The sequence below is a fragment of the Lithobates pipiens genome, unplaced genomic scaffold (assembly GCF_037356315.1).
Source record: "Lithobates pipiens isolate NorthernLeopardFrog02 unplaced genomic scaffold, aLitPip1_a1.2 Scaffold_13, whole genome shotgun sequence".
In the NCBI taxonomy this organism is placed as follows: Eukaryota; Metazoa; Chordata; class Amphibia; order Anura; family Ranidae; genus Lithobates; species Lithobates pipiens.
The window spans coordinates 160,939,334-160,956,027 of record NW_027507718.1 but is presented as its reverse complement, the minus strand read 5'-3'; the positions used below and the strand labels follow the sequence as shown (position 1 = coordinate 160,956,027).

General features: G+C 44.1%; 1 protein-coding gene across 2 annotated transcripts in view; it reads right to left on the bottom strand.

Annotated features, from left to right (window-relative positions):
* The window catches only part of UBXN6 (UBX domain protein 6), a 347,069-nt gene that overhangs the window by 288,952 nt on the left and 41,423 nt on the right, over window positions 1-16,694 (bottom strand). For both annotated transcript variants that reach the window (XM_077475772.1, XM_077475773.1), the window contains exon 3: window positions 11,937-12,091. In XM_077475772.1, coding sequence (XP_077331898.1) covers window positions 11,937-12,091 — 155 coding nt within the window. The remainder of the gene's footprint in view (window positions 1-11,936; window positions 12,092-16,694) is intronic.

The following is a 16,694-nucleotide window of genomic DNA, read 5'->3' as shown; positions in this document are numbered from 1 at the left end:
TTATATCAAACAGTGGCTGCTATAAACTTTTTATAAAAATAACTGTGTGCCTTTTTTCACGGTAGAAAGAGTGCATTGTATACCTGCCCATCCGCTTCCACCTCATAATTATCCTTGACCCTTTATCCTAAAGCTGCTTAATTATAAAGATCAGGATAGTATCTTTGTTACGGCTCGCACCAAAGGTACGATAGAGCTGAATGGATCAATTATCTCTTTTTTTTCCCCCGGATTAGAGCCCAAATACTGTTGCCTTATGAGTTTGTGAAATCTCCATTAATAGCTGTAGAATATTGTAATTATGAATATATTTCATTTAGCTTGCATCAATGTAGGGCATAAAAATATAGCTTCACAGAAGTGTCCGTTATACCGCGTACACACGTAGCAGTATATCCGGCGGACTTAGTCTGGCAGACTTTCCGCCGGACTACCTGCCGGACTTTCCGAATGAGCTACTTGCCCACACACGGCACTTTTTCAGCAGACTAATACGGCGTACTAAGTCCGCCGGACTATCCGCCGTACTTTTGAAATGAACGGACTCACCCACACACGCGGAGGAAAGTCCGCTCATTTTGAGCACGTCTCCAGGTAGCCGGGGCCAGCGAAGGAGGCGTCGCTGGCCCCGTCACCTGGTATGGACTTAAAGAAGAACCCCTACGCCGAAAAATCGGCGTGGGGGTCCCACCTAGTTCCATATCAGACCCTTATCCGAGCACGCTACCCGGCCTGCCAGGAAAGGAGGTGGGGACGAGCGAGCGCCCCCCCCTCCTGAGCCGTACCAGGGCGCGTGCCCTCAACATGGGGGGGTGCCTTGGGGAAGTCCCCATGTTGATGAGGACAAGGGCCTCTTCCTGACAACCCTGGCCATTGGTTGTCGGGGTCTGCGGGCGGGGGGGGGGGCTTATCGGAATCCGGGAGCCCCCACCACCTGTGAAAAAAAAAAAAAAAACACACACAAGGGTTAAAATAGTTTATTGCACAGCTCCGGGGGTCTTCTTGTCGGACTCCTCCACTATCTTCTGCTAGCGGAGGAGCCCGGGTTTCTTCTTCGCCGCCACCCTCTTCTTCCGACTTCAGGGGTCTTGTCTCCCACTCTTCTGGCCTTCTGTTCTTTTCTTCAGATGTTTCCTCGTTGCTCACTCCGGTCACAATGACAGGGACGCGGCGTGCGGCAACTTATATAGGGACATCCCGGATGATGTCCCCGCCCATTATGATGTCACAATCCCAGAGGATGCTGGGGCTGTGACATCATAATGGGCGGAGACATAATCCGGTGATGTCCCTATATAAGTCACCGCACGCCGTGTCCCTGTCATTGTGACCGGAGAGAGCGACGAGGCAACATCTCCAGAAGAGAAGAAGAGATGAACAGAAGGCCAGAAGACAGCGGCGACAGAAGACCTGGCCACCGCTTGTAAAAGAGCTAGAAGAAGGCGCGGTGGCCCAGCAAGAAGAACCGAAGAGGAGGGACAAGACCCCCGAAGACGGGGACAAGACCCCCCAAAGTCGGAAGAAGAGGGTGGTGGCGAAGAAGAAAGCCGGGCTCCTCCGCTAGTAAAAGAGCTAGCAGAAGATAGCGGAGGAGTCCGGCGAGAAGACCCCGAAGACGAAAGAAGACCCCCGGAGCTGTGCAATAAACTATTTTAACCCTTGTGTGTTGTGTTTTTTTTTTTTACTTTTTTCACAGGTGAATGGGTAGGGGTATATTATACCCCATACTCATTCACATAGGGTGGGGGGCCGGTACCAGGGGCCCCCTTATTAAAGGGGGCTCCCGGATTCCGAAAAGCCCCCCACCCGCAGACCCCGACAACCAACGGCCAGGGTTGTCGGGAAGAGGCCCTTGTCCTCATCAACATGGGGACAAGGTGCTTTGGGGTGGGGGGCCAGCGACACTGGCCCCCCCCCCTCCTTCGCTGGCCCCGGCTACCTGGAGACGCACTCAAAATGAGCAGACTTTTCTCCAAGCACCTGCAGGCATCATCCCGGTACCATTTTTTACAGCGGACTATTGGCTATCCTGCCATAACAACCAAAGCGGCTAAAAGCCGCTCGGCTGTTATGCCGGAGGAGCGGGAGGGGACGCCCCCCCCCCCTGCTGCCGCTGTTACCGGTGCTCCCGCTCGATCGGGAGCACCGATTCATGATCGGATGCCTCCGGCTGCTGGGGAGGAACTGGAATGACGCCATAATCGGTGTCATTCCAGTCTTCTAATAGTAAACACGGAAGCAACGTCATGACGTCACTTCCCGTTTACTCGGCTGCCAATGGCACCGGTTTTAAAAAAATATATACAGTATTCAGAATCGCCGTTTTCGGCGATCTGAAAACATTGAAGTGTAAAGGAGGGATGGGGGGGGGGTCTTTCAGACCCCCCCATCCCTCCATAAAGAGTACCTGTCACCACCTATTACTGTCACAAGGGATGTTTACATTCCTTGTGAAAGCAATAAAAGTGATCAAAATCTATTAATTTTTTTAAAGCGCCCTCCGTCCCCGCGAGCTCGCGAAACAAAGAAAATGCATATCGAAGTCGCGTTCGCATATGTAAACGGTGTTCAAATCACACATGTGAGGCATCGCCACGATTGCAATAATTCTAGCACTAGACCTACTCTGTAACGCTAACCTGGTAACCGTAAGAAAAATTTAAAGCGTCGCCCATTGATATTTTTAGGTACCGTACTTTGTCGTCATTCCATGAGTGCGTGCGATTATAAAGTGTGACATGTTTGGTATCTATTTACTCTGCGTAACATTATCTTTCACATTATGCAAAAAAATTGGGCTCATTTTTCGGTTTAGTTTTTTTAAAATTCATGAAAGTGTCCCTTTTCCCAAAAAGTTACGTTTAAAACACAGCTGCGCAAATACCGTGTGACATAAAATATTGCAACAATCGCCGTTTTATTCTCTAGAGTCTCTGCTAAAAAAATATAGATAATGTTTGGGGGTTCCAAGTAATTTTCTAGCAAAAAATATGGATTTTAACTTGTAAACACCAAATGCCAAAAATAGGCTTAAATATACAAATCCAAAATCTAGTGACTATAGGGCACTGCCACCAAACAGGAAACACTGTACCCATCTGGCCACAATGTCTAAAGCAGCTGGGTGACGCAGACGGATGCATCTTTGCGATTATGGTTGGGACTAAAAACCAAAGTAGAAGTGTTTTTATAATTTGCTTCAATTAATGTTGTATTGATAGATATTTTGGATAAAACATAGGCTATATCTTGCCAATCTGATAATTCCAACGTGTTATTCAAGTCTCGTTCCCACTGAGTCATAAGAAAGCTTAGCATTCAGGTCAGTAAGGGTAGTGTACATTGTAGATATCCTTCCCCATAAGAGGCCCTTTGACACGATAATTCAAAATTTGTAAGCATAAAGGGGTCCATATAACATGTTAAGTTTAAATCGTACAAAATAATTAATCTGATTATATCTAAATAGTTAGCCGGAGGGCATCTGAAAAGCGTCTTTAAAATATTGCAATGAGTGTGGTTGATCCTCATTAAGGTAGTCTCCTATCCTAAGAAGCCCTTTGCTGAGCCACCCGAGGAATAGCATTGGAGTCATTTCGGGAGAGAACTTGGGGTTAAAGAATATGGGAGCTAGTGGAGTATGTGGGGAAGACAGAGTTTTGCGGTGTCGTACTCTGTTCCAGACCACTAGTGAATAAGACAGGGTAGGACACAAAATAGGAGGGCAAAGGCGGCTAGGAAGCCACTTTAGAGAACATATGGTGAAAGGGTGGCACGAAAGAGCCTCAAGAGACCCAGAGGGGTGTAGATCCTTTGGCCGTTGTCTATGAAAGCGGAGTTATTTGAGCCGCTTAATAAGCTTGTAAATTAGGGAGGCCAAGCCCACCAGATGGTTTTGAGACGTACAATGTCTTTTGAGGTTTCTTATTGCTGCAAATAAAGCGAAGGATGTCTGGTTGTAGTCGCTGTATACCTCCCCTTGGAAACACAACTGGTAAAGTCCTAAAATAATAAAGTATCCTAGGTATAAAGGTCATCTTAATAGAATTGATTCTGCCCAACCAGGAAAAGGGATAGTCTGCCCACCGTTGAAGATCCTCCTGAAGTCGATGGAAGATAATTAACCCTATAGAGAGTATTGATCGAGGGTGTCAGCTGGATGCCTAAATATGGGAGGGAGCTTTGTGCCCATTGAAAATTATAATTTTGTACGGTCAAGACCGTCGAGGGGGGTAAAGAAATATGAAGAGCTGTTTGTTGAGTATTTAAAGAAAGCCCTGAGATCTGAGAAAATTGATGAAACAGTCAAAATATTAGGTAAAGTATTTTGGGGATTTGTGACATACATGAGAATGTCATTGGCGAATCAGGAACATTTATGCTCATGTTGCCCACAACATATGTCAATGAGATCAAATTTCTACAGCTAGAGGATCAATTGCTAGGGCAAATAGCAATGGGGAAAGCAGGCAACCCTCTATCGTTCCACGCTGGATAGGAAACTATGGCGATTTATGACCCCGAATGGAAACCTGGGCCGACGGGTTACTATAAAGTTGTCTAACCACTTCCGGACCGGTGCATGCCGATGTACGTCGGCAGAATGGCACAGGCAGGCATATTGACGTACAGGTATGTCCATTTTATATGCCACCCTGCCATCGCATGCCAGTCAGGACTCTTGAGTCCGGTCGCAGGTCCCGCGGACTCGATCGCCACGGGGATGGCCGCGATAGTCTTGCAGGGCGGCTGAACGGGGAGATGCCATTGTAAACAGTATCTCTCCATTCTGCCTAGCAACAAGTGACGCTGATCTCTGCTCCATGTGATTGGAGCAGAGATCAGTGTTCACTAACACAAAGCCCAGCCCCCCCCCCCCCCAGTTAGTAACACACTCCTTGGAACACTTAACCCCTACACTGCCACCCTCTGGTTAACCCCTTCACCGCCAGTGTCATTTACACAGAAATAACTGCATTTGTATAGCACCGATTGCTGTATAAATGACAATGGTCCCAAAAATTTGTCAAAAATGTCCGTCATAATGTCACAGTCACAATAAAAAAAAAAAAAAAAAACAATAATAAAAATGCCATAAAACCATCCCCTATTTTGTAAAAGCCATAACTTTTGCGCAAACCAATCAATAATCGCTTATTGCGATTTTTTTACCAAAAATATGTAGAAGAATACGTATTGGACTGAGGAAAAAAAAGTTTTTTTTATATATTTTTGGGGGATATTTATTATAACAAAAAGTAAAAACTAATGATTTTTTTTTCAAAATTTCGCTCTATTTTTGTTTATAGCGCAAAAAAACACAGCAGGGGTGATCAAATACCACCAAAATAAAGATCTATTTGTGGGGGGGGGGGGGGGGGAAAGGGACGTCAATTTTGTTTGGGAGCCACATTGCATAACCGTGCAATTGTCAGTTAAAGTGACGCAGTGCCGAATCGCAAAAAGTGGTCTGGTCTTAAGCCAACAAAATGGTCCGGTCTGAAAGTGGTTAAGCAATATAAGAAAAGCAGAGCCAAATCCAAAATCTTCAAGAATAGTGAATAAGCAATCCCAATTTAAGCTATCAAAGGCCTTATGAAGGTCCAATGAGAGAAGTAGTACAGGGGCATCCCATTTGGAGTGTACCGCAGAGATCAATGCTGGGGATCGACTATTCTGATCCAACATTTGGCGTTTGGTTATAAAACCAGATTGATCTTTGTGAATGTATTGCAACAAAAAAGTACAGAGATGTAAAGCTAAAAGTTTTGTTAAGATTTTGAGATCACAATTAAATCAATGATATAGGATGGTAGTTAAGGATGTCTGTGGAGTCTGTGTGGTTTGGGAATGACACTGATGTAAGCCCCATTTTTATCTATGTAGACTTTTCTGCCATCTTGCAAGAAATTAGAGAGCGATATGAGGAGCTTAACTGTTCAGAAAATTGATCAGCGTTTTATGTAATGACAATATCTTATTAGTGTTATGCATTTCCTCACATGTAATGGGTTGGTCCATGTTAAAAGTGAATGTAGAGAGTAAAATGTAATGTAACTCTACATACTCACTCACAGGGGCGTTTCTTAATGAATAGCAAAGTCTTTGTGTAATATGTGAATCAGTATCCCTTCTCCATATAAGGGTGTGTATAGCGTAGATATGTATTTCTCATCCAAGGCATTTCAAACGTACTTTCAGGAGTAGAAATTGAAGAATCCTTCGTCCGTTCAATAGTTGGTTTATTTTTCAGAAAGACAAGCAAAGACAAGATTGACATCTGGTAACATATGGCATGGTGATGGCTTCAGAAGGAGGATAGGGTCATCTGATCTACATTCTCCAACGTGTAGAATCCTTTCTCTACCCACCAATCCTCCCTTCTCTATAACCCTAGTCCATTAATTTATCAAAAAGAAACATTAACTAAAAAAACAATATCCTTGTAATCCTCCTGTAGCAAGTGATAAAACTAATATAAATCAATCTATATAGATTTGCCAAATCCCTCAATACTTTGTAGTATCAGGTTAGGCCTCTTTCACTTTAGATAATTCTATAAACAAATAAAACAATGTTCAGAAGTTTGATGACAAAGTGTTCTAAAATGAGTAGTTCAGAATTTTTATAAGCTAAAAAAAAAAAATCAGTCAGTCAGTCAGGTACCTGGATATGCAAAAAGAAATATTTTCATTTAAAAATAACTCTATCCATTATTATTGTAATCCACTTATTTTTACAATAAATGTTATCTCCTTTATCAGTCTGTACTGATTCTAACTAAGACAAATAGTCCCCCTCTTTATCCTGTGACTAATATTAAATCTTGTAAAAGAATAATCTTGCCAGATTACTGTTTTTTTCTCTACACTAACAATTTATTTTAATTTTGTAAAAGAACATTCATTTAGGTTGGGCTTTCCTAAATATTCTGTTTCTGAAAGAAATTTGATCATGTTGACATTTCTTTTCAGAACCCAGCATTCTCCTCATACAGTATGATTGAATGAACCACACCTGCTCTGTCACTGACTGCTAACATGACAGTCTTAAATTCAGCTTTCAATGTGTCCACTAAAAGTTGAAAAGTGACATTCTCATGATTAATTTACACAACTGTGGCTCTATCCCTCACACTACAACTGATCTTTTTATCATTCAATTGCCATTAGACAAAGCTGTGTGTATTGACACCTCCTGTTTTCCTTGAAATAACACCTTTAGTGTAACATAAGATGTTTTTCAAAACAAATGGTGCTAAACCCACAATGTCTCAGATCTGTAGCATTGGACAATGCACCCCTAACACATTTATTTATAAATACCAATGAAATTGTCTCATCATACACTTAAATGTAAAATGACAGAGAGGTTTCTATATTTACCAAAAATACAAAATTTATAAGGGCTTTCTTCAGATCTTCAAATGTTTGTATACAAGTTATCTTTTGTTATTAAAAATATATTTGCCCTACAGTAAGCCTATATAAGCCTATATAAGCCTATATAATTCATTAAAATTCACTCAGACAGATACTTTGTCTGCAAAAATCTCAACGAACTCTCAAAAAAGTTATTAAGGCCTAAAAAATCGTATTTTTCAAAACAATTACCTTTAGTAAGTAATGATACCTTTTAAATATATATTTTCCTCATCAGTGAACCCTCTTCCAAGTATCTGGAAAATTTAACACAAAAATGTATTGTGCTTTGATCATTAAAGTGAAAAATGTCATGGCATGACTGACCAGTCTGTAACTTGATCTGCATCTCTCTGTTGGTAATTCACACCTCACATGTCACATACTCTTCAGAGAATGATCTGTTACTTACAGTCTTGGCTACCATGCTTTGTACACCCTACACTGTACAATTCGGTAACAATCTCGTTTCTCGTTTGTTAAAATGTTTAACCTTTTTAACACTTTTTAAACATATTTTGTTTGTACATCTACGAAAAATCATGTACACTATGTTATATGACTTTCCTGATTATAATAATGACAAAAAATTGATTAGAAGACAATCTCGTGAAACTCACAGATTGGGTCCTGCCCATGACCTGCGATTGGCCATTTCCCAGAGAAAACTTCTCCCGCAAACCAAAGTCCTTACTTTTACCAGAAATACTCATTTACAAAAACTTTTAACAATAGTTATTTTTTACATTTTTTTAGATTGAACAAAAACTTTCATATTTTAATATTTTCTCTGGGTCACCTTAAGTAAATTAAAACAATTTACTACTTTTAATTTAATAACTAAATCCAAGTTTGTAAAAATTGCTCAATCCTTAACTTATTATATCCTTCAACCAAATCTTTAGAATTTTTGTAAAACACTAAACATCATGTTTTTTCCATAATCTCAATTTCATACAGTTCTTTCCACATTTTAACCAATATTTTTTCTCTGAAAACTTTGTTCAGGGCTTAATACATAAAGATATACATGCAGCATTAAACTTAATTTTCTTCTTAATGAACTTCTTTACACTCTGGCATAAATTAATTAATTACCTTACTACTGCATGTATTCCTATATTCCATACATATGAAATATATACATTTCCCGATCGTACTGAGACTTACTTCTGAGCCTAGAGATGTTAACCATTGCCATATTACCCTTTTATATAAACAGACACACTCACCCCTTGTTAGTATGATAGTCCTGTGTGTACTTAAAATAAAACAAGAGATGAATAATGTCCCTTTAACTTTGTTGTTTGTTGCTTTATCTTCCTCTTTCTTCTTTTCTTGTAGTTCTTTGCCTTGTTATATGAATTATGTGCTGTAATGTGCTGTAGTGTCTTGCCTGTTGATCTATTCTTTGCCTTTGTGCTTGGACCTTCCATCTTCAAACATCAAAATCTGACTTCCATATTAGCTCACCCAAAGTGTACATTTGCCTTTGTACCTACAATGGTGACTTTTCCAAATAACGTGAAGTCTTTGTTCCTATTTCAACACTTTTTTCTTCTTGGGTAACAACCCAATATTTTCTTATGTGAGACTCTCTCACCTTCTTAGGAACTAACCTTGGCAGATATCTTCACGAACGTAACTAAATTACGTCTTCACAAAGTCCTGGATTTTCCAAAAATAACTTGAAGTATACCGTCCAACTGGCCTTGTCAATCAACTTCGTAGGCTGTATCTTTTTTTTTTTAAATTAATTCTGTGTACAGAGAGGTGAGAAAACAAAGAGAAAAAACTCACCCTCCTTTGTTTTCTCTTCTGGATCATTTGTACGCATCTGACGCAAACGCCTCCTTCTAGGTTCTTTGATCATTTATTCCCAAAACTTGACAAATTTGTGTGCACATACCTCCTTTTTCAAGGAGTAGGGAAAACAATTGATCATTTTGGCTGGCACGACAATGTTAAATGTGAGTGAGTATGTAGAGTTTCGACTCCATTACACTACATTTACATTTTACTTCTCTACACTCACATTTAACAGTCCATAAGCTCTCTATGGAATTGCGTGAGAGACGGCAGAGAGAAGGTGTGCAAGAAATTATTAATGGAGTGACCCTGGGATGGGTTGTATAGTTTAGTGTAAAAATCTTGAAATTCCTGAACAAACATATGGATATGTCGGGAAAGATTGCAGCTTGAGAGTATAATTTTTGGAAGAGTCACGTGTGAATGTTTAGGGGTAAGCTTACATGCCAACAATGAACCCTGTCGTTCCCGCCAAGTGAAAAACGTATGATTGTTTCAGCGTAAATGTTTCTCTGCCTTTGTAGTAAGGCAGATATTAAGTACCGTACGTGCTTGCTCAAGTTTAATCAAAAGGTTAGGGTGTGGGGGAAGTTTGTGTTGGGTAGCTTGGGCTTTTAGATTCTCTAGTCTTGGCACTGATCACCTCCTCATGAGCTTTTTTTTTTACGTTTAGATGTCAATTCGATCAAAAAGCCCTGTACAGAAGCCTTGTGGGCCACCCAACTGATGGCAGGGGTGCTATCCTCTGCCTTATTGATATCAAAATAAGTTTTCAAATTGGTAAGGATATCTAAACAGTAAGATTAATTCATTCATTTCCTGCACGGACCCAGAATCATTCTCACTGTCCGATCAGAACTGGTCAGCGTTCTCTGACACATCAGAACAGGGGCCGCCAGTCACTGTGGGGCCCAAGTCTGAATCAGAGCTCTCCCCGGAGGACGGGGGGCAGGGGCCGTTTTTCACCCCCTTTGAGCCCTCACACCGCCTCCACCCTAGAAACGAATGTTTCAAGGACCGCCGACAAAGCGTCCAAAGACACTGCACTATTTGCAGGTGAGCCGGTTGCAATTGCTGGGGAAGAAATGCCAGCTTCTGACGCCATGCTGACCAAACCTGTCTGCCACCCTTGGGGACTTAGGACAAGGTGCTCAATCCCGCCCTCCTAGCTGCTACAGACTGAGGGCCCCCGCCGCAAGACTCATCACCCTGACCGAGTGTTGCGCTGTGCTGTTATTGATGGCGGTGTCTTGTGTCAGCTCACAAGTGTCCAGGAACCAGCACTGTGGCTACAAGAAAATGGTCGCTCTCTCATTTAGTGATAACTTTGTGCAAAACAAGAAATAAATACATTTTCCCGCAACTTGTGGCAAAATATAAAATTTTAAAATTACTCTTATGTTCACTCACTGACACAGCTCCTTTTATTATAGACCATCGGGTTGTTAAGCCACCTTCAAGAGAGGACTAGGCAGAACATGTTAACATGTACAAAAAAACAGAACTTTCTAGTTCCGCCCAAGGGGCAGTACCTTCACTAACAACCCGCCAGCCTGCTTCCTGCAGCTCAGTTTTTTTTTCTCCCTAGTGAAGGAGATGGACCTAGGAACCCCGCGGGCCCATCGGTCTGGGGATTTTTTTCACAGGGAAAATGGCCACTGACCATACTTCTCACAGAGGCTAACAGAAAATGGCCGAAGATTAAAACTGTACATAGAAAATGCACAGACAATGGTAGCGGTCAGCACTATGGTGGCAGCACATGCAGAGCCCACAGACACCAGCAGACAGATGACAGCACTGGGACACAGACAGCCAGCACAGCCCCCAATAAAGGATCAGAGCCCCACCGGAAGACCCCTGGCCCAGGTACACACACTGCACTAAAGCCCAGTCACGTAGCATCCCCCACCGGGGGGGGGGGGGAGGGAAAACAGGGACAGGGAGATAAGAAAGGGAGTAGAAGGACCCTCTAATCGACCTCCCAGGGAATGGCCAGCTGCTCTCCCTGTCCTGCCGAGACAGGGAGAGCTATACTTACCTTCTGGACGAGCTGGAGTCATCCCATCACAGACCCACAACTGAGCAGTACGAGGTGGCTGCGGGCCACGGCACACTGTGACAAAGACTGTAGTCCTGTCATATGTGTGCCCCGGAGCATTGCGCTCACCGGCTGCCCCTGGAGCCTGAGGGGCATGTCGTGGCCGACCCAGAGCGTAGCTAGGGCCTGCACACACTCGATGGCCAGGCTGGGGAGACTACAAGGATCTATATTATACAGCCTGTCACCCAGCCAGCTGTTGAGAGAAGATCACAGGATCTTAAAATCTAGCTCAAAAGGCAAAAATCCAGAAAAAATCCCAAGGACCGATGGTCCCGGCAGGGAGCCTAGGTCCTTCTTCACTAGGCAGAAAAAAAAAACTGAGCTGCAGTAAGCAGGCTGGGGGGCTATTGCCAGAGGGACCGCCCCCTGGGCGGAACTGTACAGTTCTGTTTTTCACATGTATTACATGTTTTGCCTAGTCCTCTCCTGAAGGTGGCATAATAACCCTACGGTCAAGATTAATGGAGCTGTATCCATCACTGAACGAAAGAGAAATACAGTTCTACAAGTACACAAAACCAATGTACCATTATGTTCTTTATAACATTTTCTAGATTTTTGCTACAGTTACTGCTTTCAGCATTTCAAGGTATTGTACTTACCATGTTTCTGAATAGCATTCTTGGATTGTGACTGGCCTTTTCCTTGTGTTGACTTAAGTCTGGTCATTGCTGCTGAAGCAGCAGCTATCTGAGCCTCTTCTGGAGGTGGCTTTGGAGACCTTGGTTCTTCTTTAGAGGCAACTTCAGGATTATCCCTTAAGGAAAAAAAAAAAAAAAAAAGGAAGGAGTTACTTACCGGTAACATCCTTTTCCGGGAGCCTTTCAGGACAGTCAACGTAGTGAGACCCTGGCTCCTCCCCTCTTAGGAAACACCGCCTTCCATTTCACAATTTAAGCCTCATCCTCCCTCCGTCCCCTCAGTTCTTCCAGAGTACCTCCAGCCAACTGGGGAGACACAAGAACACATCAAACAAACTTTTAATCTTACCTGACGGTCTCATGCGATGAGTTCCCAAAGATATCCAAAAACCTGGATGGTAACCGCTGCTGTCCTGAAAGACTGCCGGAAAAGGATGTTACTGGTAAGTAACTCCGTTTTTTCCCAAGTCCGTCTTTCAGGGCAGCCACCGTAGAGAAGATAAGCAAGCACCTAACCTTAGGGTGGGACCACTGCTTGCAGCACTTTACGACCAAAGGCTTGGTCTTTGGCTGACAGATCCAATCTATAGTGCTTCACGAACGTAGAAAAACTGGACCACGTTGCAGCTCTACAGATCCGTTTAGAAGCACCAGCCCACTCTGCCTGAGAAGCTGCCACTGCTCTGGTTGAGTGTGCCCTGATCCCAACTGGGGGTTCTAACCCCGTCACCTAAGCCTGCACAATGGCTGACCTTAACCATCTGGCTATTGTACGTTTAGAGGCTCTGGAACCCTTCCTAGCCCCTGAAAATAAACACAAAATGTGAATCAGACTTCCTGAACTGACTTGTCCAATAATAATAATGAAGGACACATCTTCTAACATCCAATCTATGAAAAATGTGTTCCTGTTCTCTCACTGGATTTGAACAGAAAGTAGGCAGCACAATCTCCTGGACTCTATGAAAACTAGAGGCTACCTTTGGCAAAAAGGCTGGATCCATCTTAAAAATCAAACGGTCCGGAAAAATCTGAAAAAAAGGTGTCCTAACAGAAAGGGCTTCGAGTTCGCTCACTCTCCTTGCCGTAGTGATCGCCACCAAAAACACAGTTTTGAGAGTGATCAATCTTAACGAACAAGATTCCAATGGCTCAAAAGGTTCTCCTGTGAGAACCTGTAAAACTAATGAAAGATCCCATACTGGGAAGGGGGAATTTGTAATGGGTCTCTGCCTACTTAAGGCTCTAAAGCACCTCACTATCCAAGGGTCTGTTGCTAGATGCCTTTCCAGAAATACGCTTAAAGCGGATACCTGACCCTTCAAGGTTCCAAGGGCTAAAGCTATCTGCCCCTGCCTGCAGGAACTCTAGAACGGCTACCGAGCTGCGCACATCAAAGGAATTCTCTGAGCACCAGCTATTGAACCGCCTCCATACCTTCAAGTAAATGGTCTGCGTTTCCTTTTTTCCTGCAACTTAGGAGAGTGGCTACTAAACTATCCGAGAACCCTTTGCCCCTCAGGATTTCTTCCTCAGTAGCCAAGCTGCAAGGTTCCACCGCTCCACCTGAGGACAGCAGATTGGACCCTGAGAAAGAAGATCCTCCTGGACCGGGAGAAACCAGGGGGGGTTCCACAGAAAGGCCCTTCAGAATGGAGAACCACGGCCTCCTTGGCCAGTGTGGCGCGATTAGAATAAGAGTAGTGTTCTCCGCCTGAAACTTCGTTAACACTGCAGGGATCAGAACTGGAGGGGGAAAGCATAGCACCTGGAGAATCACCAACTCTGTGCTAGTGCGTCCACCCCCAATGCCCCGTCCCCCCTGTTTATGGAAAAGAAGATTTTGCGTTTTTCCTCGAGGCAAAAAGGTCTATCAAAGGAATCCCCCACGTTTGGGTGATCATTTCGAAAACCTCTTGCTTGAGAACCCAGTTGCCTTCTCTCAATGTTCTCCTGCTGAGGAAATCTGCTACCTGATTCTGCTCCCCCTTCAAATGTATCGCTGAAAGGGACAGGACATTTGCTTCGGCCCACCTGAGGATGGCTTTTGCTAGGGCCCATAAGGATCCGCTCCTGGTGCCCCTCTGCCTGTTGACGTAAGCGTGAGGAATTGTCCGACCGGACTCTCACATGATGTCCCTGGAGTTCCCTCTGAAAGGTCCCGAGTGCCAGATCTACTGCTCGCAGCTCCCTCCAATTCAAGGATCTCTTTGACTCCCTCCTCTCCCAGGTACCTTGTACCAGACGGGAGTCTAGGTGCGCACCCCAACCTGAGCCGCTTGCATCAGTTGTAACCACCCTGGATACTGGTAAAATTCATTCTAAACCCTGCAACAAATTTGCCCCCTTTCTCCACCACCAAATGGACCTCTTGACCCGAGTTGGAACCGAAACCAGAGAGTCCAGGGAGCCCTGGCTGTGATCCCAAATCTTAAAGATGAATAATTGCAGAGGACGGTTGTGACAGACCTAGCCGGGACACAGGCTTTTTTGAGAGGACTGAGTGCGAGCCTCTTGCCGATCGATTATGGGCCCTGGATTTTAAGGGGCACAGGGTGAATGAGAACCCAACTATAATCTGTGCTAGTCAGATTCAATGCTGTATATATGTATGATGTGTGTTGTCTCATGCTATTGGGACACAAAATCTTAGATGCTAATATTCATCTCCTCCAGCCATCCTGACCGTCTTGTATAATGTTGTGTAAATGAGTCTAGTCTGAGTATTGAGTATTCACACATTGTTGTTTGTGCTAATTAACCCTGCGTTTATGTTTATAGTAATGTGAGCAAGGAGCCGAAAAGTCTTATCCCTTCAGTCAAACTAGTCTGAGTGTTGATTAGATAATTAGCTCATGCTAATTAGGTTAGGTTTTAGTCACTCCGCTGTATATAGATTTTGTGTGAGATCTCAAATAAAGGTCATTCCTGATGTCCTCCAAGGCTGGTGTCGTCTCGTGCTTGGGGGTTCCTATAGCCAAATCCATTGGACTTGTGTTCCAGGGCTAGGAAGCTGTATATAGACGGAAGCACTCAATCGAAGAGTGGGATCGGTTCCGTCACAACAGTAATTTAACCCCGCCCACTGAACTGCTGGGAGCGTGAATGTTAGCAAAGCCCAAAGCCGACATGACCTTCCTCTCCGAGATCTGACGGCTGCCCTGCAGAAACAACAATGCTTTGTCTACCTTTTGGATTTTCTCTAATGGAAGGAAAACCTTTTGTTCTGTTGAGTTCAACACATACCCCAGGAAAGTGACCCTTTGGGATGGAATTAAGTTGGACTTTTCCAGGTTCAGAAGCCACCCCAGGCTCACTAACAAGTCTTTTGCTACCTGTAGATCCCGAATCAACTGCGCCGGAGAAAGGGCACACAGGCGAAGAGCGTCGAGATACGCGATCACCGAGATTCCCCTGAGACACAGGAATGCCATCACTTTGGTGAAGATGGGGGGGCGGGGATAGCCCAAAGGGAAGTGCTTTGAACTGGAGGTGCAACACCCATACTGAGGTTTTCACTGCCAATCTGTGGAAACGTTGGTGGCTCTCTGCGATGGGAATATACAGGTATGCATCTTTTAAATCTATTGATGCCATGAAACAGTTTGGTGGAAGAAGAGCCTTCACTGAGTACACTGAATCCATACAAAACCTCCTGTAGGCGACAGACATTCAGAGGTTTCAGGTTCAAGATGAGCCTTGCAAACCACAAAGATGTGAGAATAGAAGCCTTTGCCTGTCTCTCCTGCTAGGACCCTTACCACCACCTCCTGTTCCTCTAACTCCTGTATAGAGGAAAGAAGGGCAGATGATTTTTCTGCAAATTTTGGCAGCTTGGTGACAAGGAGTCTCGGGGGGGGGGGGGCGGCTCTGAACACTCCAACCGGTAGCCTCTTCTGATGATCCCCAACACAAACTGATTGGAGGTCATCATCTCCCACTGTGGGAGGAAGGCCCCCAACCTTCCTCCCACCGTGACCTTGTCATTGAGACTTTTTGGGCTGTTCAAGAGTGCGAAAAAAAAAAAAAAAAATCGCTCACCCACGCCCTTTACCCTTGAGTCCCAACTTTTCTTCTGCCGATCGGTTCTAGGGGCTTCAAACTTTTTGTGAGGACAAGTCTTTTTGACTGCTCCCCATACTTCCTTTTAACGGGAAAGGCCTTCTTGTCTGCTGTGCGATCTAGCACTGCTTCAAGACCTGGCCCAAACAGCAAGTTTCCTGTGAAAGGGATCCCACAGAGCTTTATTTTGGACGCACTGTCTCCCTGCCACGTCTTTATCCATAAGGCCCTCCTGGCTGAATTGGTCAGAGCCGTAGACCTTGCAGACATTCGCACAGACTCAGATGAAGCATCCGCAATGTATGCTACCCCCTTAAGCAGCATGGGAAAGTTGGACAGAATAGTCTCCTTTGCCGTCCCTGCTTCAATGTGTGCCTTAATCTGGGTAAGCCAATATTCCATATTACGAGCTGCCACTGTGGCTGCCATGGCCGGCTTAAGATTTCCATGTTTAGAGTCCTAGGCTTTCTTCACAAGTGAATCCATCCTTCGATCCATAGGGTCTGAAAGTACGCCCATGTCCTCAAAGGCCAAATCAGTATGTCTGGACACCTGAGAAAAGGCAGCGTCTAACCCGGGAGATTTATTTCAGACAAGAGCCTCCTCTTCCGCAAAAGGAAACCTTAGTTTCAACACACCAGAAAAGAAAGGTTTTCT